A 22,702-nucleotide genomic window follows, 5' to 3' on the forward strand; every position below is an offset into this window, starting at 1 on the left:
TGATGAGAGCTACACTAACAAGACAAAATAGTGATTTTGAAAATGGTGAACAGTACACACACTAATCACTATTAAAAACCCATGAATTTGTCTGTTTTGTGTAGCTTTCATCATAATGTATTTCATCGTCATACTTTATGCACATGTCGAATACAACCATATGAGCGTGTGTAATTCTTTTAGAGTTTCTTGAAACTTCAAAATGTGATCATTTTCCTTTTTTTTTAAAGAGCTCCATGGAGCTCGTCCTCAAGAACGCCCTACTCCTCCATTTCATTCTAGGCAAGATCCAAGGATCTCAACCTGTATAATTTGACGATGATTGGTTGGAGGTAGGTAGCCTCGAACCTGGAAGGGGGCATCATGAACCACCTCTCCCACACATTCTTCTCGACCATCAACTTCCCCACTATGCCACTGCCTAATAAAGGCCTCCTTTGCAGTTTGCGCGCTGCAGGTAAACGCACGCGTACGTTTTACTTTTCCACCACGAATTTGGATGAAAATTGCAGCGCCGCACGTAGAATCCTGTCTACTAGAATTTTAGATAACTCGGAAATGGATATATCTGATGCCTGAAACCACTCATTGGGTGCCGGCATGTCCACGACGTACTGCATGCGCGGCGCGTGGCGTACAAGTCACGAATACGTGTCGCCGTCAGGCCGAGCTGGGCATATGCCGGTTACCGCGCCGAGCGTGCACAGCCATGCGGCGAGCAGCCAGTGCCGCGCCGGCCGGGACAAAGCCGCCGCGCCAAGTTGCCGCCGCCCGGTAGCTTGGGCGCGCCGCGCACGTCGTCGAGGCGCTCGTTTGACGTCCACGATGCGTTCGCGAGAGCGGGGAGACGTCGATGCTTCCCGCGCGCCTGTCGTCGTCGTCGACCCGCTGTGTCACGTGGGTCGTGCGCGCGACGTTCAACCGAGAGTATACGACCACATACATACATGTGTCTGTCACCTTCCATGCGTGGCACGCCACTTATATCGTGTTCACACGGACATTGCCATCTGCACGTACATACGATACCATACGTACCGCCAAGTGCCCGGCATCTTGCTACCCACATGAACTACCACCCCAAGCAGCTTATCAAAGCCAAGTACATTACATTTATATTTTGGATTTCTTCATGTGAGTGATGATCCTGATCCAGTACCATGGACAGAGACGGTGAGAGCGCGAAATTTATCTTACCGAAGTGGGCGCATAGCGCGCGTCGTCATCACAAGATATACTCGATCTCGAACGCCGGAGACCTGCCGTCTACGGCAGTACGGCACGGCCGCACGGCCGCTGTGTGGCCGAACCGCGCCAGCGCCACCCACCCGCCCCGCCACGGTGTCGACCAGCCATCAGCCCCCTATATATAAGTCCATGAGTAGATGCTTATGGTCATATACCGCCACCTAATTAACCAGCCCCTGATCCCAGAGAGACCAAGAGATGGCCTCCTTCTCCAAGCAGGCGGCACTCTTCTTGCTGGCAGCGCTGCTGCTGTGCCTCCTCTGCACCAGAGGGCAGGCAGCAAGGCCTACACCAGGATCCAGCCTCCAAAAATCACAGGTACGTGCAATAAGCAATCAATCTAACGTGTATATACTTCATAATGCAGACTGGCTCTGGCAATCGTACGTTCGTTAATTTTTTTGATCACTTTATCTGCAGGGTTCTGGCTCCGCCATCTCTCATGAGAAGATTGCCGCAGGAACCGGGATGGAAATGGAGCAGGAAGATCAGGAGGCGATGAGAGGATGCGAGGGAGGGGAAGGAGTGGAGGAGTGCCTGATGAGGAGGACCCTCGTCGCTCACACCGACTACATCTACACCCAGGGGAAGCACAACTAGACGGTGTGCTGAAAGCCTGAAACCCTGAAGCTGTTGGTGCTTACGAAGGACTCCGTGAACTGAAGGCCATATCTGGATGATCGCATGCTTAAGCAGGCCCTACTTAAGAAAGGCATTTTTCATGAGCTCGTCGGTCTGTTCTGCAGTCCCATGCATCGTCTGTGAATTACAGCTATAGTCGCCGCCTCCTTGTATTTTCCCTGTTTCCTTGTTTTCAGGTCATGTATCTGTTCTCGACTCGAAATTTTATCATCATGTATGTACTTATTGAATATATTATCTCTTTATCTATACACCGAATACTAATGTTATACACACCGAATACTAATGTTATACGTACTGTTCTTCGTGATTGATTAAAGCTATGGAGTTAAGACGACGATTGTTAGTTAGACAACCCGATGTCATATAAGATGCCTACACGGAAAGGAACTATCGAAGAAAATGCAGAGATGACCACACGCAGTCAGGATTAGACCACCGGCCTACCTGCTGGCTATTATAAGCATTGACTTTGCACTTGTCATAGTTCCTTTTGCTCCATCTATCTATTACTTCATCATTGTTTGTCGTACTCCTAGTGGCCAAATGAATGATAAAGTTTTCGTAGCAGTTGAATCTCGGCACTTTCTGGATGCCTTGTTGCCTTGTTGGTCAACTCTCTTATTAGCTGGTCGAGGAGCTGGTTCTGCTCAGAATGCTTTTATGCAGCCCGGGCGGTCGCCACTTAAATTTTTCTTAGAGAACATGCCTCAGTTCTTTATAACTGTAATTAACAACGTACGTTTGATCCACTTCCAATGCATCGATGCTAAGATGAGTAGTTAAGCACATTAAAAGTTAAGCAACTAATGCCCCCAATGCATATGTGCTTAACTTGTCGTAGCTAAGCATTCTTCATTTAATGATTTTGAAACTAAAGTTCTTCATGCAGTGATGGGCTTCTTTCATTTAAGTGTTTTGCTTAGGTTCACACATTTGGCACTGTTTCTTCCTGGGTAACCACACTCATCTCTCTTCTCTTAATTACCTTGCCATATCAGATTTTTCGCTTACATGGCAGCCTTAGTACCTGCACAAGATGGAGCATTGGGAGAGGTCTAAGTAAACTCATGTAAGTTGTTTGTACGGTTGTAACTCATAAATCCATGGCCCAATCCCCGCGTCGTCCTTGGGCGACATAGGAAATCCTAGCCGGCCACCGCAGCCAGTAGATGCGGCCATCCGTGTACGGCGGCAGCGGGACTGATTTCCTCACGCGGCTCCTCTTTCCCAAGATATTCTAGGCCTAAGCGGTGAAGCAAGCTCAAGGCAAGACATGCTAGGCAACAATCTAATTAACAAGTCAACACGCATACAAAGCAAGTTAAGGCATGGGAAAGAATAACCACAAGTGAGTCAAGGACACGGATTTTATCCGAAGTTCACACTCTTTTGGGAGTGTCGGAGCTAAATTCGATAGATCTTTAGGTAGGGGCTCATAAGTTAGATGTCTTGCAATGATGGTAACAAGGACACGGGATGTACCCAGGTTCAGGATCTCCGAGGAGATAAAGCCCTACATCACGCTTGTGCATTATTGCTTTGGCATGTGTACAAAGTATAGGTAAACTACCAAGAGATTGAGTATCATTTCTACGAGCCAGACCCCTTAGTTTAAATAAGATATAAGGGAGAGTACTATGTGTACAAGATCCTAGTCGGGTATGTACGGGGAGATAGATTCATCCATGAATCCAGCATCTTGTCGTGTATGGCAAGTCTTCTGGATCATCCTTATACACGTCATGGGCTATCGATGCAGCCCAGGACGGAACCGACAAGGGGCCTCAGCCCGGCCCACGAGGTCGGAAGTTGACGTGGTGACACGCCCCTTAGCCAGGACATGGTCAAGGAGTGCTAGTCTCCGTTGGAATAGTGTCGAAGCCAAAGCTCTGGAACAGCAGCAAGTGGCTCACATACCCCCCCCCCTTGAGTCACCCCAATGGATGAGCCTCAAATACTCGGTTGGTCTTGAAGGAGACCACCACACCTTTAGAAACTCTTCAGAGCACACCGCGAGCAAAGAAGTTTTCAAAGGAACCTCTACCATCTAGGAGCCCAAACTCCAAGAGTAACAAGTGTTGATGAAGAAATCAAGTGGGGAACAAGTGTATATTGGGTCTTGCTCTCTCAAATTTCAAAGAATCAACAAGTTTAGATGGAGGGATTAAGAGTATTGAGCAAATCAAGGTGTAGCAATGGGGATGGGCTCACAAGAAATTGGGGTTAAGGGTTCGAGATGAAAGAAGGGCTTTTTACACCCAACCCCTCGAATGTAGCCCTTACCCAGAAGGCCCCGTGCGCACGGGGTCACCCAAGAGAAAATCTTAGGACCCTATGACAATAGGGGTTAGAGACCCCGTGTGCACGGGGTGTCTAGAGACTTAGCCAAGACCCTGTGAAGACGGGTGCCAGAAGCCCATGCGCACAAGGTATCCAGAGACTTAACCACGGACCCTGTGGGCACGAGTATGTAGGCCATTGCACACTTGGTGGTAGGTTAAAAGATTTTTCTTGGATATTGTGTTGGGAAGGCTGGTATATGAGTATGGTGTGTTCTGACACTCTCTTTCAAGTAACTCGACCCCTCTTAATAGTTCGGTTGCCCTAGGACTCATATAAGCTGAAATCAAAGCCCTGAGTTGTCGAAAAAGTATGCCTTTATCCTTTTTCAAGTGAAGGGTGAACCATCTCCTTAATAATCCTTCCAGGAACCAATGACCTGAAATAGTCTTTTAACAACCGGCATTGGTTCCACTAATCATATTGTAATCACACCATAATATGCTAGAGATAAATGCACTTTCAATGAAGAGGGATGTGGATGATGGTAGGGAGCGAAACACTTGAGGTGAAACATGGACCTTCTGTTTTTTAATATAACATACTATACTCCCTTCGCCCATCATATAAGACGTTTTATATATGTTAGCCCGTGATTTACCTGCACATGTTAATGTGATTGTGTAAGAAAAAGGAATTTTATTTGGTAAACACTTATTTGATAAATATTTATTAGCTTGCATGAGGAAACATAATTTATTTAATAAGTCAATAAGAGGTGTGGTAAGTGAGATGGTTTTAAGAGAAAACCGATGAGAAAACTAGAGATTACAAGAACAAAATTAAAACAAGGGTAGGGAGGGGAAACATGACATAAACTTGGATGAAGGACCAGCGGATGATATAACCTTGTGTCACTTTTAAGTATGATAGATGAAAAGAGATAGGAAAGTTCAGACGTTGTTTGGATTATATCCAGATTTAGATTAGACTTGGATTTAGATTTATATTATATTTAGATAGATTGGACAGTAGAGATTTTCTCTACTATGAGGTACTAGTAGGGATTTTAAGTAGTAGTAGGGATATCCAATGATTGTGTTTTTTACTTAAAAATTTATATTGGCATTTTTTGAATGTGTGTGTGGTACAATGGCACAAATATAGTTTGTATATCACAAACATGAATAATAAATTAATAATCAATATATACTTATATTAGTATAAAAATTAGTAGAATTCCGTTTTCACAAAAAATAGAATTCTTACATCTTTCCTTATTCATGATTATGAATTAATCACACTATAATCCATTTCCCAGTGTAGAAGTAAAGGGTCTGTAAGATGCCCTTGATGCCTATCTGCTACTGCCTCTTCTGCGGGAAGCACTGGCAACTCGACTGAAAACATCCAGTTATATAGAGATGGATATCCTCGCATCCTCGATCATCTTCGTCATCGACATTTACCTGTCGAGGAATCAATAATTTAGTATCTAAAAAGAATTACTAGTAGGTTTTTTAGCCTAAGGAGGCAGCATCAGCTACTACTACAAGTGTGTAATTTTTTGTTTCACTCAATACTACCGGAAATCAAATTACACGATGATCTCTGCCTAACCGAAATGTCCAGGAATAATCCAGAGATGCTTGCAAAAGTATATAAACTACTCTCTCCGTTCCGAATTAGAAGATATTCTAACATTTCCTGAATCAAATGTATATAGACGCGCTTTAGTTTGTTTGTTCACTCATTTCACTATGTATGTAATCCATATTCAAATATCCAAAATGTTTTATATCTAGAAATAAAGGTGATAATAAATTTTCAATATGTACATGAAACTATGGATGCCAGTATGTCACATCATCAAGTGTTTTTAGATTAACCAGGAAAACTACTATTTCAAGAACTCCAAAATATCTTGGTCTGAAAGTCCGTCCTAACAAGCAGCCAATTCATCGTGTATAAGTGCCTCTGTGACTAATTTTAGTGAACCATGCTTGTAAGGAGTTCTCCTATCCTATGTGACACTCACAATATGCGGGAGCTATATGTCACCAATACCGTGACGTCTCGCCTACAGCAGCATTATTGGACTGGCCAGTACTGTATCTTTACTTTGACTATTTTCCCACTGTTTTACATTGGTTTCTTCGGTTTTCCTCAGGGTTTTTTCGATTCTTCCTTCCCTTTTTTGTTGATTGTTTTTATTTTATTATTATTATTATTATTATTATTATTATTATTATTATTATTATTATTTATTGTTTGGTTTTCATTGTTTCTTTCTCGTTTTTTTTACTTTGTTCCACTATTTCTTACGGTTTTACTTTGGTTTGTTTGTTTTCCTTTTTCTTTTCTTTTGTATTTTTGTTCAGCACATGTATACTTTTGTTCACACACAATGTTTTTCCTCAGGATTACAAGATTTACATGAGTTTGCCTAAAAAAACATGAGCTTATGACAACATCACTAATATAATGTTGTAATCCCTTCATCTGGAATTAGAGCATGCTTGGATACGTTTTAGTCCCATGACTAAAAGTAGTGGGACTAAAACTTGCTAGTCTCACCCATGCTTGGATCCAAGTACTAAAGAGACTAAAATCTAGTTGTTGAGCATTTATTATCCTCCAAGCTCTCCAATCCAGAACTAAGGAGAGGAATTAAATGAGGAGAGAGAGAGCTAATACATATTTTAGTAGGTTTCCCATGACTAAAAGATTTTAGCCTCAAGACTAGTCCTAGCCTCTCTTTAGTCAGGGGTGCTTGGAACTTTAGCCTCTAAAAGAGACTATTTTTAGTCAGACTAAAAATAGTCCCTTGTATCCAAGCACCCTCTTAGTAGTCACCTAAATGGATGTGTCTAGCATTGTCCGAAATTAGTTATCATTTAAATGGATGTAATCAATCCTCTCATGCATGACAATATATATGGAGGAGTATGTATGCATCGGAAGAATGATAACAAGGATAAAAATATTTGGCTTGATCTCTCACTTCCTTAATTCCACTAGTAAGCTTGTACGTGCAACTCACGTCTCCGCTAATGCTCTTTTCAAAGATTCATCCACTCCCAATCAAATACACCTTGTGTGCATGTCTCATACTACTGTAAACTTATGTTGTTGATGGTAGTATAAGATGACACACACAAAAACAGCCAATGCCGCCGGAGACAACTACCCTACTATCTACATGCTTCAAGCACAGATCCGACCCCCCCCCCCACTCCCCCGTCGCTGAAGCAGCGGCCAGAGAGGGAGGGAACCGTCGATCCAGTCGTCGGCGGAGCGAGGGATCAAGGGGAACCTCCTTTTCACCTCTCCTGTCACTATAGCACTGGGGAGGGTCAGTCCCGACCAATATGAAAGCTCTAGGTGCTCGCCTCTTTGACGAATACCGTTGAGTTTCTTTCTTTGTATCGCTATGTTATATTAGGTTTATGAAAGTCAAACTTCAGCTCAAAAAAGTAAAACTTTTTTTAACTTTGATCAAACTCATAGAAATAAATTAACATCCAACAATACCCTGGATATTGTGCTATCCTTGTAATTCCCAAAACAGACAAACGCCCGCTTCTCCTCTCGCATGCCATCTGTTAGCCACAAATGCTCATGTGTGAGAGAGATGCTGGAGGCAAACCACCACTGCTCACGCCTCTCCCTCTGCACTTTCTATGACATTGAATTTCCCTCCATGAGCTTGTTGATGTTGTTGCCGAGCTAGTGCCGCTTTGGGCCATCAAAATCAGTCGAGGTAAGCTTGCGGTAGGCCTAGTCTGAGAGAACAAGCAAGGGTTCGTAGTACTCATCTTTACAGAAGCTCGAAAATGCCTGAACAGTCTCATAAACAAAATCATGCATGACAATAAAAGCGTCCAAGTGCCGAAAAATGCCAATGTAAATAAGTGAACGAATGTGTTCATCATTAGTTGTTGGTTTCACATTTTCCTATAAAAAGAAATAAATATGTAAGAATGTGAGAAGAAAATACACCCACAGGGCGTCTCCTATAGTTGCGATCACATTAACATGAGGATCTTGCAGCATCTTCAACATGACCCCTTGCGTTCACCCTCCCGGCTTGATCGAAGTAGCCCTCAAAGAGTCTGTGGAGGGATGGCTTCCCGAACATCAGCTCGTATGCAGGAACCAACATCCTAGTATTAAGCACCAACATAATATAAGTTGGACGTTTGGAGTTATTTTTTATGGGACGTTCAGAGTCAGTTAATTAGCAAATTGCATGCCCACTTTTTAGATCAAAATGCCATTATCAATGTTTATCAGAGTCAGTCACTTTTGACAGGACATTCAGAGTCCGTTTTTAGATCTTTTTACAGTTCACACTAATTTTTTAGATGCCATCAGTTTAATCATTAATCTCTTGCATCGCCAAGGGTTCAAATTGTAAGTTTTAGCTGTATGTGTAGGAAAGAACTGCAATCAAAAGGGCAGTGTTGGATGAACAGGGAAAAGAGAGTTCTTATATTAGGCAGAAATATAAACCAAAATTTGATGAACATTTTGCAAATCTTGGCTACAACATGACAAAAAAATTCATAAACTGCAAAATAGGAAAACTCTGACCAAGTTAGCACACAAATTACAACAAAGGAAAACAAGATGTATGTTATCTTCTCGCAGCTATGTTGCCTTTTGTTTTTCTTGCAACACCGAGCTTTGTGGATTAACGTTAAGGTTTCATAGGTCCATAAGGAATAGATTATCTGAATTAGAAATGCTAAAATATATAGCTCTTTTACCTAGTCAGGCAGCCATATAAATCCATCGTACAATGTCTGCATGAAACTTCAACACATCATAGTTAGTACACAATTCCAGGAGCATATGGGGAAAGAACAATACAGAGTCTTGCAAATGAAAATCAACGCCTACATCAGTAAAGTTCTACAATACACACCCTGCAGATCCTCCCCCACTCCTTTCCTTATCCAGCAATGATTCATATACCACAACCCTCTAAAATTTCAGAGACCTCTTTTGAACGATAAACTCATGTTTCCTCGGTGTCGTTGTTGCTTCCATTCAACATGACAACATAGAGTGCAGCACGCGGTTCGTTGAAACATCATATAAATTCTATCAAATGCAATATTTCGATGCACTTTATTTGTTTTTGTTCTGCAAGATTGGACTGAATTGATGAACTAAAAAGAAATTTTGCTATATGACACCACAATAAGCACTGGTGGCTCCCAATACAATAACCCACTCGATAAAGAGGCAAAATTAGCTAACAGTGCTTCTCTTCATTGGAGGTAAACCCGGTTCCTCCTCTCCACAACGGGATTATGCTTAATTAAGTGCCCGCAGCCACACTTTATAACCCCCACCGATTAGTAGGACACTGCACACAGACACATAGACATTCCCCTTGTTGGTAGGCTTATAGCTAGTGTCTTAACTCTTAAGTGCCTTTCGAATCTAAAATAAACTGTGTACTTGCATACATTTCACTTGTGTTGTTCAACAAAAGGCTAGTAGATGGATTACCGAATTAAGGCGCAAGCAACAAAAAGGGTGATTCAGCAACCGACGAACCATAATATGTGGGGAAGTCGGCAATCTACAAATCAAAGCAACGTGAGATCATATCACTCCTTTTAGTGAATTCTCATTTAAGTCGATTATAAATCAGAGCTGTCCAGCGTGAAATATGAATTGAAGAGCGTAAAACGGAAAATCTCATTTAAGTCGATTATAAATCCTATCACTACTTTTAGTGAATTCTCTAAGCACTAATTGAATTTGAAGGTCAATTCCATTTTATCTAAAATATGAAAAATTGCTAAGCTGGATACCATATAGAGATATTGTAGGACAAACTTTGATGCTCCTAAAATCGTTTATCACCAACCATAGTGACCCTGAAATATGGGGTTCAGAGTTGTCCAGCCCTACAGCAATGATGTAAACATTTGGAAATATAATTTTCATTTATTTAAAATAAAATAAAATAAAGAGTACCATTTCTTCTTTATGGAGGGGACACACATAGTAGTTCAAAGTTCATACTTCAGAACCTTCAAACTTGACTAATATAATGTAACTGGAAATCAACAAGCTTATCATCAAACAACTTACGATTGGCAGGATAACATTCAGAGATACATATACTAAATTAATCTCATAGAAATTCGGAGAAGCATGTACTAAATTAAGCCTCACGAGAAAGGATGCCGCTTGGTGGCTAAGGCCTCAAAGTGGCGGCGACAGTGGCGAGTGAATTATGATTATGAGTAGAATAAATCAACATAAACCATATGGTAGGAACTTACAAAGCAAATGAGTAATGGGATAGAATGAATGTGGAAATCATGTAGTAACAAGTTCACCCAATGCACCATTTATCTGTTTCAAGAAGAAAATGGTAAAATAATTACAACTGAGCGGAAGAGAAAATGCATGGATATAAAGGAAGGCCATTAAAGGTCCAGATAACGAAATTGATATATTTATTTTGCATGATTTCCAGAGAGAAAATACTTAACTAAAATCTGAATGTTTGAACCAAGCATAGTTAACAACATGGTGATGGTTATGTAATAATCAATTGCATATGGTGGAGGTTATGTAATAACCAAGCACAGTTAACATGGAAGGCTCGAATACCTCGACTATCAGGACCATCTCTTCTGGAATCATCCGGCGACATGGTTCTTGGTATTAGTTCATCTTCTTGAATCCCTGGCACCAATTGTACAGTGGCAAATCAGTCAAAGAAGAGATTGGGGAACTCTGTAACTGGTTACACTGCATGTCAGTGCCAAATAGCACTAAACTATTGATTTGGTAAAACTTCATTGTTGCATAGTAGTTTCTTAGATGTCAGAACCAAATTAAAATGCCCTATTACTGACGAACAGTATAGTAGAAATGAAAGGGTCACAACATCTGGTATTGTAATTGGAGAGGGTTATTACATGTTATCTCGTGATTCACCTTCCCTTTGGCACGGTGACATGGATGACCATCATCCACGAGATGGCCTCCTCCAGCTCGAGAATCTAACCAAATCCACCCGCATCAGAAAACACATTCCCCATCGCGATTCAGGCAGAGCATGAGGAGGAGGGGACGAACCTGGAGGTAGCGGTCCATGAGGTCCCACTGGTTGCCTGGGTTGCCGGTGTGTGCCCGCATCTTCTGCGTGGGAGAGGAGAGCTGCCCCAGAACCTCATCGTACCCCCCCTCTGTCGCGGCACCTGTAGACCAATCCCCAACCCGCCGGACGCATCAACCATCAGTACGGTACCCAACCCAATAGGAACCTCTAGGGTCGCGCTGCTCTCACCTGCGTGCGCGGCGGTGGTTGAGGACTCCAAGCTGAGCGGCTCGGGCAGCTCCCCCGTGGCGAAGGGCGCGGCGGCTCCGGCAGCGACCTGCGGCGGAAGGCGCGACGGGCGGCTCCGGTGAAAGCTCGGGCGTCGGAGGGCGCGACGGGCAGCTCCAGCGGCGTCTCCCGCTGTGACCCGCGACGGAGGGCGTGACGGGCGGCTCCGGCGGCAGCTCCCGCGGCTATCGCCGCGGCGGGCGGCTCCCGCGGCGAAGGGCGTGACGACGAACGGGAGGCTGTGGGAGGAACGGCGTGTGAGGAGGATCGATGGATTAGTGATCGATACTGGTTGTGCGGGTGTGGGGGAGGCTACGTGGGCGAGAGGTCGTGCGGGTGTGCGGTTTTTTTCCGAACGACAAAGCAGGGTTAGCGAGGATTTTTAGTGGCTTAATGCATGGCTTGCAGTGTTAAACACCGAAGGATTGAGGGCGATTAGATCTTAATGATGGATGGGCCTGATTGTTTGGATCTGCCCCTCTCTTCCTTTTATAGTGGTAGTAGATGCATCGAGGAACCGGGCCCGGGGAGTGGAATTTATTTGTTCCACCTATCTATACAGATATTTCTCAAAAAAAACTTATCTATATAGATCTCTGGTCTTGCATCGCATCTCAGAAGCATGTTCGGATACCTGCGCTGCCTCTCTGACCAAACTAGTCGTCGACCTCCGCCGCCCTCCGCCCCCAGCCCCGGGCACCCCTATTTATCGCCTTACGCGAGCAAACGGAGACGCCTTGTGCCAGGGAGAGCCCAGATGGGCCGGCCCAGCCACACGGGAGGTAAAGTCATGTTCTTTTTTCTGTTTTCTACTCTCGTTTTTTTGCTTTATTTTTATACTTTTATTTATATTTTAAAATATTCTACACATATACACAAAACGCTCTTCAAAAACATTTTTAAAAACAGTTGTTTAACAAGTACTTGAAAAATGTTGAATAAGTATTAAAAAATGGTGAACAAATATTTGAAAAATGTTGAAGTAGTATTTTAAAAAATTGAATAAGTATTAAAAATGTTGAATAAGCATTAAAAAATGTTGAATAGGTATTTAAAATATTGTTGAAGGAGTATTTGAAAATTTTGAATAAGTATTAAAAAAATTGAAAGTACTTGAAAAATGTTGAATAAGTATTAAAAAATGTTGAACAAATATCTAAAAACGTTGAAAAGGTATTTGAAAATGTTGAAAAATTGTTGAACGAGTATTTCGAAATTTTTGAACAAGTATTTAAAAATATTGAAGGAGTATTTAAAAAATATTGAACATGTATTTGAAAAATGTTGATTAATTATTAAAATGTTGAGAAAGTATTTTTAAATGTCGAATATTTGTTCGGGCAATGTTGAACGTGTAAACAAAAAATGTTGTTCACTTATTAAAAAAATGTTTTTGACATATACGAAAATCTAGAGTGACAAAGAAAATAAACATAAAAAACAAAAGAAAAAACAAAATGAAGAAGAAAAAAGGAAGCCAAACAAAAAATGAAGAAGAAAAAAGAAAAAATACTAAATAAAGACAACAACGAAGGGGAGAAAAAAACAAGAAAACAAAGAAAAAATGGAGAAAATCATAAAAACTGGAAATAAAATGGAGAATAACCAGTAAAAAGTGTGGTTTGTTTCACCTTAAGAAAAGTCGCCCTACTTATGTACCACGACCACTAGCCTAGCAAAGTGGCTTTTCGCACTTATTTTTTTTGAGAATTCTTGCCGGCTTTATTCATTCAAAGTGTAGGTCATAGGTACAAGGTTTGGGTCATAGGGATTGCCCAACCACACATGTCTACCTACGCCTAGGTTACAAGTAAACTTGGCGAGGTTATGAGCCTTAAAGTTAAAGTTCCTACGCTCATGAATGAAAGAACATGAAATAAAACTATTACAATGGTTCATTATCTAATGTATGATCACTGCATTTGGACCTCCAGTCCCCCTGTTTATGTCATCCACCACTCCTTGGCAATCGGATGCAACAGAGAAGGCTCTCACAGCTAGGTCATCTGCTAGTGCGAGTGCTTCCTGACACGCATATGTCTCCAGGATTTGAGGGTAATTGGTTCCTTGGAAAAACACTGCCGACAACCCTAGGTATAAGCCCGTTTGGTCTCGGCAAATAGCAGCCACTGCTCCCCCATTACGCCTTCTAGCGATAGCTCCGTCTACATTGATTTTCACGCTTCCAACTGGGGACGGAAGCCAACGTTGTGGTTGTACCGGTGTCGTAGCAGTTGATCCTCCATGGTCTTGTTTCACCAAAGACTGCCCCAAATCTGACAGAAACTTGTCAACAACAGATATTGTCTGTTGTGGGCATTGGAAGATGGATTCATAGACTGCTTTTCGCCTGGCATGCTATATGGACCATAGCATGATGGCCATCCTCGTGAAGCTCGTGTGGTCCATAGTGTCGCTCAACTCGAACAGACACAACCTGCATTGGGATCCAAATTACCTGTCATCTGTGAGACCAAATAATCATCCGATAGAGCCGAAATACACCTGGACATAGTGCATGAAACAAGGGCATGTCGCCATGAGTCCTGACATCCACAAAGAGAGGGCACGCATCTTGGACAACGTTTCTTCAAAACATCATTGGTAGGGAGGGAATGGTGAGCAAGCCGCCACAGAAAGATTCTGATCTTCGATGGTACCTGTAGTTTCCAAAGAGAGCACCATGATTTCTCATCTCACCAGACATTGGATGATCCACTTGTGACTTGCAGCCATTCCCCGCACCGAAGCTTTGTCTACTGCAAAAACTTATAGGCCAATGACACTGAAAACCTACCCTTCTTATCTGGGTACCATGCCCAGAAATCTTCTGTGTTGCTGTTGTTGGGGAACGTAGTATTTCAAAAAAAAAATCCTACGATCACGCAAGATCTATCTAGGAGAAGCATAGCGAAAAGCGGGGAGAGTGTGTCCACGTATCCTCGTAGACCGAAAGCGGAAGCATTTAGTAATGTGGTCGATGTAGTCGAATGTCTTCGCGATCCAACCGATCCAAGTACCGAACGTACGGCACCTCCGCGTTCAGCACACGTTCAACTCAATGACGTCCCTCGAGCTCTTGATCCAATTGAGGCCGAGGGAGAGTTCCGTAAGCACGATGGCGTGGTGACGGTGATGATGAAGTTACCGGCGCAGGGCTTCGCCTAAGCACTACGACGATATGACTGAGCTGTGTAACTGTGGAGGGGGGCACCGCACACGGCTAAGAGAAGACTTGGTGTGTCTTTGGGGTGCCCCCTCCCACGTATATAAAGGGGGGAGGAGAGGTGGCCGTTCCTAGGGGGCGTGCCATGGGGGGATCCTACTTGGACTCCCGGTCCAAGTAGGATTCGGTCCCCCCCTTCCTAGTCCAAGTAGGAGAAGAAGGGAAGAAGGAAGAGAAGAGAAGGAAGGAGGGGGGCGCCGCCCCCTCCCCTGGTCCAATTCGGACTGGGCAAGGGGGCGCGCGCCACCTCTAGTCGGCCCTCTCTCGTCTCCACTAAGGCACATGGTGGCCCATTAACCTCCTGGGGAGGGGGGTTCCGGTAACCCCCGGTACTCCGAAACTCATCCGAAACGACCCAAACCATTCCGGTGTCCGAATGCAGCCTTCCAATATATGAATCTTTATGTCTCGACCATTTCGAGACTCCTCGTCATGCCCATGATCTCATCCGGGACTCCGAACAAACTTCGGTTCATCAAAACACGAAACTCATAATACAAATCGTCATCTAATGTTAAGCGTGCGGACCCTACGGGTTTAAGAACTATGTAGACATGACCGAGACATATCTCCGGTCAATAACCAATAGCAGAACCTGGATGCTCATATTGGTTCCTACATATTCTACGAAGATCTTTATCGGTCAAACCGCATAACAACATATGTTGTTCCGTTTGTCATCGGTATGTTACTTGCCCGAGATTCGATCGTCGGTATCATCATACCTAGTTCAATCTCGTCACCGGCAAATCTCTTTACTTGTTCCATAATGCATCATCATGTGACTAACTCATTAGTCACATTGCTTGCAAGGCTCATAGTGATGTGCATTACTAAGAGGGCCCAGAGATACCTCTCCGATACACGGAGTGACAAATCCTAATCTCGACCTATGCCAACTCAACAAACACCATTGGAGACACCTGTAGAGCATCTTTCTAATCACCCAGTTACGTTGTGACGTTTGATAGCATACAAGGTGTTCCTCCAGTATTCGGGAGTTGCATAATCACATAGTCTGAGGAACATGTATAAGTCATGAAGAAAGCAATAGCAGAAAAACTAAACGAGCATTATGCTAAGCTAACGGATGGGTCTTGTCCATCACATCATTCTCTAATGATGTGATCCCATTCATCAAATGACAACACATGTCTATGGCTAGGAAACTTAACCATCTTTGATTAACGAGCTAGTTAAGTAGATGCATACTAGGGACACTCTATTTGACTATGTATCCACACATGTACTAAGTTTCCAGTTAATACAATTCTAGCATGAATAATAAACATTTATCATGATATAAGGAAATATAAATAACAACTTATTAATGCCTCTAGGGCATATTTCCTTCAGTCTCCCACTTGCACTAGAGTCAATAATCTAGATTACATAGTAATGATTATAACACCCATGGAGTCTTGGTGCCGATCATGTTTTGCTCATGAGAGAGGCTTAGTCAACGGGTCTGCAACATTCAGATCTGTATGTATCTTGCAAATCTCTATGTCTCCCTCCTTGACTTGATCACAGATGGAATTGAAGCATCTCTTGATGTGCTTGGTTCTCTTGTGAAATATGGATTCCTTTGCCAAGGCAATTGCACCAGTATTGTCACAAAAGATTTTCATTGGACCCGATGCACTAGGTATTACACCTAGATCGGATATGAACTCCTTCATCCAGACTCCTTCATTTGCTGCTTCCGAAGCAGCTATGTACTCCGCTTCACGTGTAGATCCCGCCGCGACGCTCTTCTTGGAACTGCACCAACTGACAGCTCCACCATTTAATATAAATATGTATCCGATTTGCGACTTAGAGTCATCCGGATCAGTGTCAAAGCTTGCATCGACGTAACCGTTTACGACGAGCTCTTTGTCACCTCCATAAACGAGAAACATATCCTCAGTCCTTTTTCAGGTATTTAGGGATGTTGTTGACCGTTGTCTAGTGATCCACTCCTGGATTACTTTGGTACCTCCCTGCTAAACTAATAACAAGGCACACATCAGGTCTGGTACACAGCATTGCATACATGATAGAACCTATGGCTGAGGCATAGGGAATGACTTTCATTTTCTCTCTATCTTCTGAAGTGGTGGGGCATTGAGTTTGACTCAACTTCACACCTTGTAACATAGGCAAGAACCCTTTCTTTGACTGATCCATTTTGAACTTCTTTAAAACTTTATCAAGGTATGTGCTTTGTGAAAGTCCAATTAAGCGTCTTGATCTATCTCTATAGATCTTGATGCCCAATATATAAGCAGCTTCACCGAGGTATTTCATTGAAAAATTCTTATTCAAGTATCCTTTTATGCCATTCAGAAATTCAGTATCATTTCTGATCAATGATGTCTACTACACAACCTTCTTCTTATAGACGTTGTTGGGCCTCCAAGTGCAGAGGTTTGTAGGACAACATCAAATTTCCCTCAAGTGGATGACCTAAGGTTTATCAATCCATGGGAGGCGTAGGATGAAGATGGTCTCTCTCAAACAACCCTGCAACCAAATAACAAAGAGTCTCTTGTGTCCCAACACACCCAATACAATGGTAAATTGTATAGGTGCACTAGTTCGGCGAAGAGATGGTGATACAAGTGCAATATGGATAGTAGATAAAGGTTTTTGTAATCTGAAAATATAAAAACAGCAAGGTAACTAATGATAAAAGTGAGCACAAACGGTATTGCAATGCTAGGAAACAAGGCCTAGGGTTCATACTTTCACTAGTGCAAGTTCTCTCAACAATAATAACATAATTGGATCATATAACTATCCCTCAACATGCAACAAAGAGTCACTCCAAAGTCACTAATAGCGCAGAACAAACGAAGATATTATGGTAGGGTATGAAATCACCTCAAAGTTATTCTTTCTGATCGATCTATTCAAGAGTCCGTAGTAAAATAACACGAAGCTATTCTTTCCGTTCAATCTATCATAGAGTTCGTACTAAAATAACACCTAAAGACACAAATCAACCAAAACCCTAATGTCACCTAGATACTCCAATGTCACCTCAAGTATCCGTGGGTATGATTATACGATATGCATCACACAATCTCAGATTCATCTATTCAACCAACACAAAGAACTTCAAAGAGTGCCCCAAAGTTTCTACCGGAGAGTCAAGATGAAAACATGTGCCAACCCCTATGCATAAGTTCACGAGGTCACGGAACTCGCAAGTTGATCAGCAAAACATACATCAAGTGGATCACATGATATCCCATTGTCACCACGGATAAGCACGTGCGAGACATACATCGAGTGTTCTCAAATCCTTAAAGACTCAATCTGATAAGATAACTTCAAAGGGAAAACTCAATCCATTACAAGAGAGTAGAGGGGGAGAAACATCATAAGATCCAACTATAATAGCAAAGCTCGTGATACATCAAGATTGTATCACCTCAAGAACAAGAGAGAGAGAGAGAGAGAGAGAGAGAGATCAAACACATAGCTACTGGTACATACCCTCAGCCCCGAGGGAGAACTACTCCCTCCTCGTCATGGAGAGCACCGGGATGATGAATATGGCCACCGGAGAGGGATTCCCCCCTCCGGCAGGGTGCCGGAACGGGTCTAGATTGGTTTTCGGTCGCTATGGAGGTTTCTGGCGGCGGAACACCCGATCTATTGTGCTCCCCAAAGTTTTTAGGGTATATGGATATATATAGGCGAAAGTAGTCGGTCAGGGGATCTCCGGGCTGTCCACGAGGCAGGGGGCACGCCCAGGTGGTGGGCGCGCCCCCCACCCTCCTGGGCAGCCCGGGACTCTTTTGGTCCATCTCCGATGCTCCATGGGCTTCTTCTGGTCCAAATATAAGTTCTGTGAAGTTTCAGGTCAATTGGACTCTGTTTGATTTTCCTTTTCAGCGATACTCTAAAACAAGGAAAAACAGAAACTGGCACTGGGCTCTAGGTTAATAGGTTAGTCCCAAAAATCATATAAATAGCATGTAAATCCATATAAAACATCCAAGGTTGATAATATAATAGCATGGAACAATCAAAAATTATAGATACGTTGGAGACGTATCAGCATCCCCAAGCTTAATTCCTGCTCGTCCTCGAGTAGGTAAATGATAAAAACAGAATTTTTGATGTGGAATGCTACCTAACATATTTATTCATGTAGTTCTCTTTATTGTGGCAAGAATATTCAGATCCATAAGATTCAAGACAAAAGTTTAATATTGACATAAAAATAATAATACTTCAAGCATACTAACCAAGCAATTATGTCTTCTCAAAATAACATGGCCAAAGAAAGTTATCCCTACAAAATCATATAGTCTGGCTATGCTCTATCTTCATCACACAGAATATTTAAATCATGCACAACTCTGATGACAAGCCAAGCAATTGTTTCATACTTTTGATGTTCTCAAACTTTTTCAATCTTCACACAATACATGAGCGTGAGCCATGGACATAGCACTATATGTGGAATAGAATGGTTGTTGTGGAGAAGACAAAAAAAGAAGATAGTCTCACATCAACTAGGAGTATTAACGGGCTATGGAGATGCCCATTAATAGATATCAATGTGAGTGAGTAGGGATTGCCATGCAACGGATGCACTAGAGCTATAAGTGTATGAAAGCTCAAAAAGAAACTAAGTGGGTGTGCATCCAACTCGCTTGCTCACGAAGACCTAGGGCATTTTGAGGAAGCCCATCATTGGAATATACAAGCCAAGTTCTATAATGAAAGATTCCCACTAGTATATGAAAGTGATAACATAGGAGACTCTCTATCATGAAGATCATGGTGCTACTTTGAAGCACAAGTGTGGTAAAAGGATAGTAGCATTGCCCCTTCTCTCTTTTTCTCTCATTTTTTTTCTTGGGCCTTCTCTTTTTTTATGGCCTCTTTTTTCTCTTCTTTTTTATTTTTCGTCCGGAGTCTCATCCCGACTTGTGGGGGAACCATAGTCTCCATCATCCTTTCCTCACATGGGACAATGCTCTAATAATGATGATCATCACACTTTTATGTACTTACAACTCAAGAATTACAACTCAATACTTAGAATAAGATATGACTCTATATGAATGCCTCCGGCGGTGTACCAGGATGTGCAATGACTCATGAGTGACATGTATGAAAGAATTATGAATGGTGGCTTTGCCACAAATACGATGTCAACTACATGATCATGCAAAGCAATATGACAATGAAGGAGCGTGTCATAATAACGGAACGGTGGAAAGTTGCATGGCAATATATCTCGGAATGGCTATGGAAATGCCATAATAGGTAGGTATGGTGGCTGTTTTAAGGAAGATATATGGTGGGTTTATGGTACCGGCGAAAGTTGCGCGGTACTAGAGAGGCTAGCAATGGTGGAAGGGTGAGAGTGCGTATAATCCATGGACTCAACATTAGTCATAAAGAACTCACATACTTATTGCAAAAATCTATTAGTTATCGAAACAAAGTACTACGCGCATGCTCCTAGGGGGATAGATTGGTAGGAAAAGACCATCGCTCGTCCCCGACCGCCACTCATAAGGAAGACAATCAATAAATAAATCATGCTCCGACTTCATCACATAACGGTTCACCATACGTGCATGCTACGGGAATCACAATCTTCAACACAAGTATTTCTCAAATTCACAACTACTCAACTAGCATGACTCTAATATCACCATCTTCGTATCTCAAAACAATCATCAAGTATCAAACTTCTCATAGTATTCAATGCACTTTATATGAAAGTTTTTATTATATCCCTCTTGGATGCCCATCATACTAGGACTAAATTCATAACCAAAGAAAATTACCATGATATTTAGGACTCTCAAAATAATATAAGTGAAGCATAAGTGTTCATCTATTTCTATAAAATAAAACCACCACCGTGCTCTAGAAAGATATAAGTGAAGCACTAGAGCAAATGACAAACTATTCCGAAAGATTTAAGTGAAGATCAATGAGTAGTTGAATATTATGTAACTATGTGAAGACTCTCTAACATTTAAGAATTTCAGATCTTGGTATTTTATTCCAACAGCGGGCAAAACTAAATAAAATAAAATGACGCTCCAAGCAAAACACATATCATGTGGTAAATAAAAAACATAGCTCCAAGTAAAGTTACCGATGAACGAAGACGAAAGAGGGGATGCCATCCGGGGCATTCCCAAGCTTAGGCTCTTGGTTGTCCTTGAATATTACCTTGGGGTGCTTTGGGAATCCCCAATCTTAGGCTCTTGCCACTCCTTATTCCATAGTCCATCGAATCTTTACCCAAAACTTGAAAATTTCACAACATAAAACTTAACAGAAAACTCGTAAGCTCCGTTAGCGAAAGAAAACAAAACACCACATCAAGGTACTGTAATGAACTCATTCTTTATTTATATTGGTGTTAAACCTACTGTATTCCAACTTCTCTATGGTTTATAAACTCTTTTACTAGCCATAGATTCATTAAAATAAGCAAACAACACATCGAAAACAGAATCTGTCAAAAACAGAACAGTCTGTAGTGATGTGTAACTAACGCAGACTTCTGGAACTCATAAAATTCTCAAATAAATTGGTGGACCTGAGTAATTTGTATATCAATAATATTCAAAAAGAATTAACTAAATAGCACTCTCCAATAAAAAAATGGCAGCAATTCTCGTGAGCGCTAAAGTTTCTGTTTTTTACAGCATGATCGCAAAGACTTTCCCCAAGTCTTCCCAATGGTTCTACTTGGCACAAACACTAATTAAAAGCATAAAACCACATCTAAACAGAGGCTAGATGAATTATTTATTACTAAACAGGAACAAAAGCAAGGAACAAAAATAAAATTGGGTTGCTTCCCATCAAGCGCTATCGTTTAACGCCCCTAGCTAGGCATGATGATTTCAATGATGCTCACATAAAAGATAAGGATTGAAACATAAAGAGAGCATCATGAAGAATATTACTAGCACATTTAAGTCTAACCCACTTCCTATGCATAGGGATTTTGTGAGCAAACAACTTATGGGAACAATAATCAACTTGCATAGGAAAGCAAAACAAGCATAACTTCAAAACTTTAAGCACATAGAGAGGAAACTTGATATTATTGCAATTCCTACAAGCATATGTTCCTCCCTCATAATAATTTTCAGTAGCATCATGAATAAATTCAACAATGTACAGCACCTAAAGCATTCTTTTCATGATCTACAAGCATAGAAATTTCATTACTCTCCACACAAGCAAAATTCTTCTCATGAATAGTGGGAGCATCATAAGAGACTCGAATACTATAAATTGTTTCCACATTAAAAAAGTAATGTTCAGAAAAGGGTTAATCATAATCATGACAAGTTTTATAAATATAATCACTACTTTTTATAGCATAAGTATCATCACAATATGAGGCATGCTATCATCATTATAAATTTGCATATCAAAACTTGGGAGACTAAAAATCTTCATTAAACGTAGCATCCCTAAGCTTGGTACAAACATTAATTGCAGCAAATATATTCTCAAAAACATTATCTTCATCAAACATAGCATCCCCAAGCTTGGGCCTTTTCATATCATAAGCATAATCACTCTCATCATTAATCGTATGGATAGCACCAATAATATAGCAATTATCATATTCTTCCAAGCAAGTGCGAAAAAGATTTTCAAGATCATAAGAAGTATCATTATTTTCCACAGTTATATTTTCATGAGGCACAGTAGTAATAGGAGCAGCATTATTTGGGGGAGATATCTTTTTACCTCTCTTCCTTTTTCTTTTCTTCTTCTTCACCACATCATGTGTGGGTTCAATCCTCTTTTTGGAGCTCCTTATTAATGAGATTGGTTGAATAGGAGGCTCCTCCTCGTTACCTGATTCATCATAAGGAATAATAGGAGGGTATTGGGAAGTCTCTCCCCTTTCATTAGTATTCTCTTCATCTTCTATTTGTTTTCTT

The 22,702-nt window shown here is 41.7% G+C and overlaps 1 protein-coding gene across 1 annotated transcript; it reads left to right on the top strand.

The window, feature by feature from the left end:
• The first annotated feature begins 1,262 nt into the window (after positions 1-1,262).
• Positions 1,263-2,139, top strand: LOC123081744 (phytosulfokines 4). Its single transcript, XM_044504279.1, has 2 exons — positions 1,263-1,566; positions 1,669-2,139. Exons 1-2 carry the CDS (start codon positions 1,447-1,449, stop codon positions 1,846-1,848), a joined length of 300 nt encoding a protein of 99 aa, XP_044360214.1. The 5' UTR covers positions 1,263-1,446; the 3' UTR covers positions 1,849-2,139.
• The last annotated feature ends 20,563 nt before the right edge of the window (positions 2,140-22,702 follow it).

Source organism: Triticum aestivum, chromosome 4A (assembly GCF_018294505.1).
Source record: "Triticum aestivum cultivar Chinese Spring chromosome 4A, IWGSC CS RefSeq v2.1, whole genome shotgun sequence".
Taxonomy (NCBI): Eukaryota; Viridiplantae; Streptophyta; class Magnoliopsida; order Poales; family Poaceae; genus Triticum; species Triticum aestivum.

Excerpts from the sequence above, each read along its gene's own strand:
- LOC123081744 (XM_044504279.1), top strand. The coding sequence starts at position 1,447 with ATGGCCTCCTTCTCCAAGCAGGCGGCACTCTTCTTGCTGGCAGCGCTG. Across the intron at positions 1,567-1,668 it reads CCAGCCTCCAAAAATCACAG|GGTTCTGGCTCCGCCATCTC; the intron begins GTACGTGCAATA and ends CTTTATCTGCAG.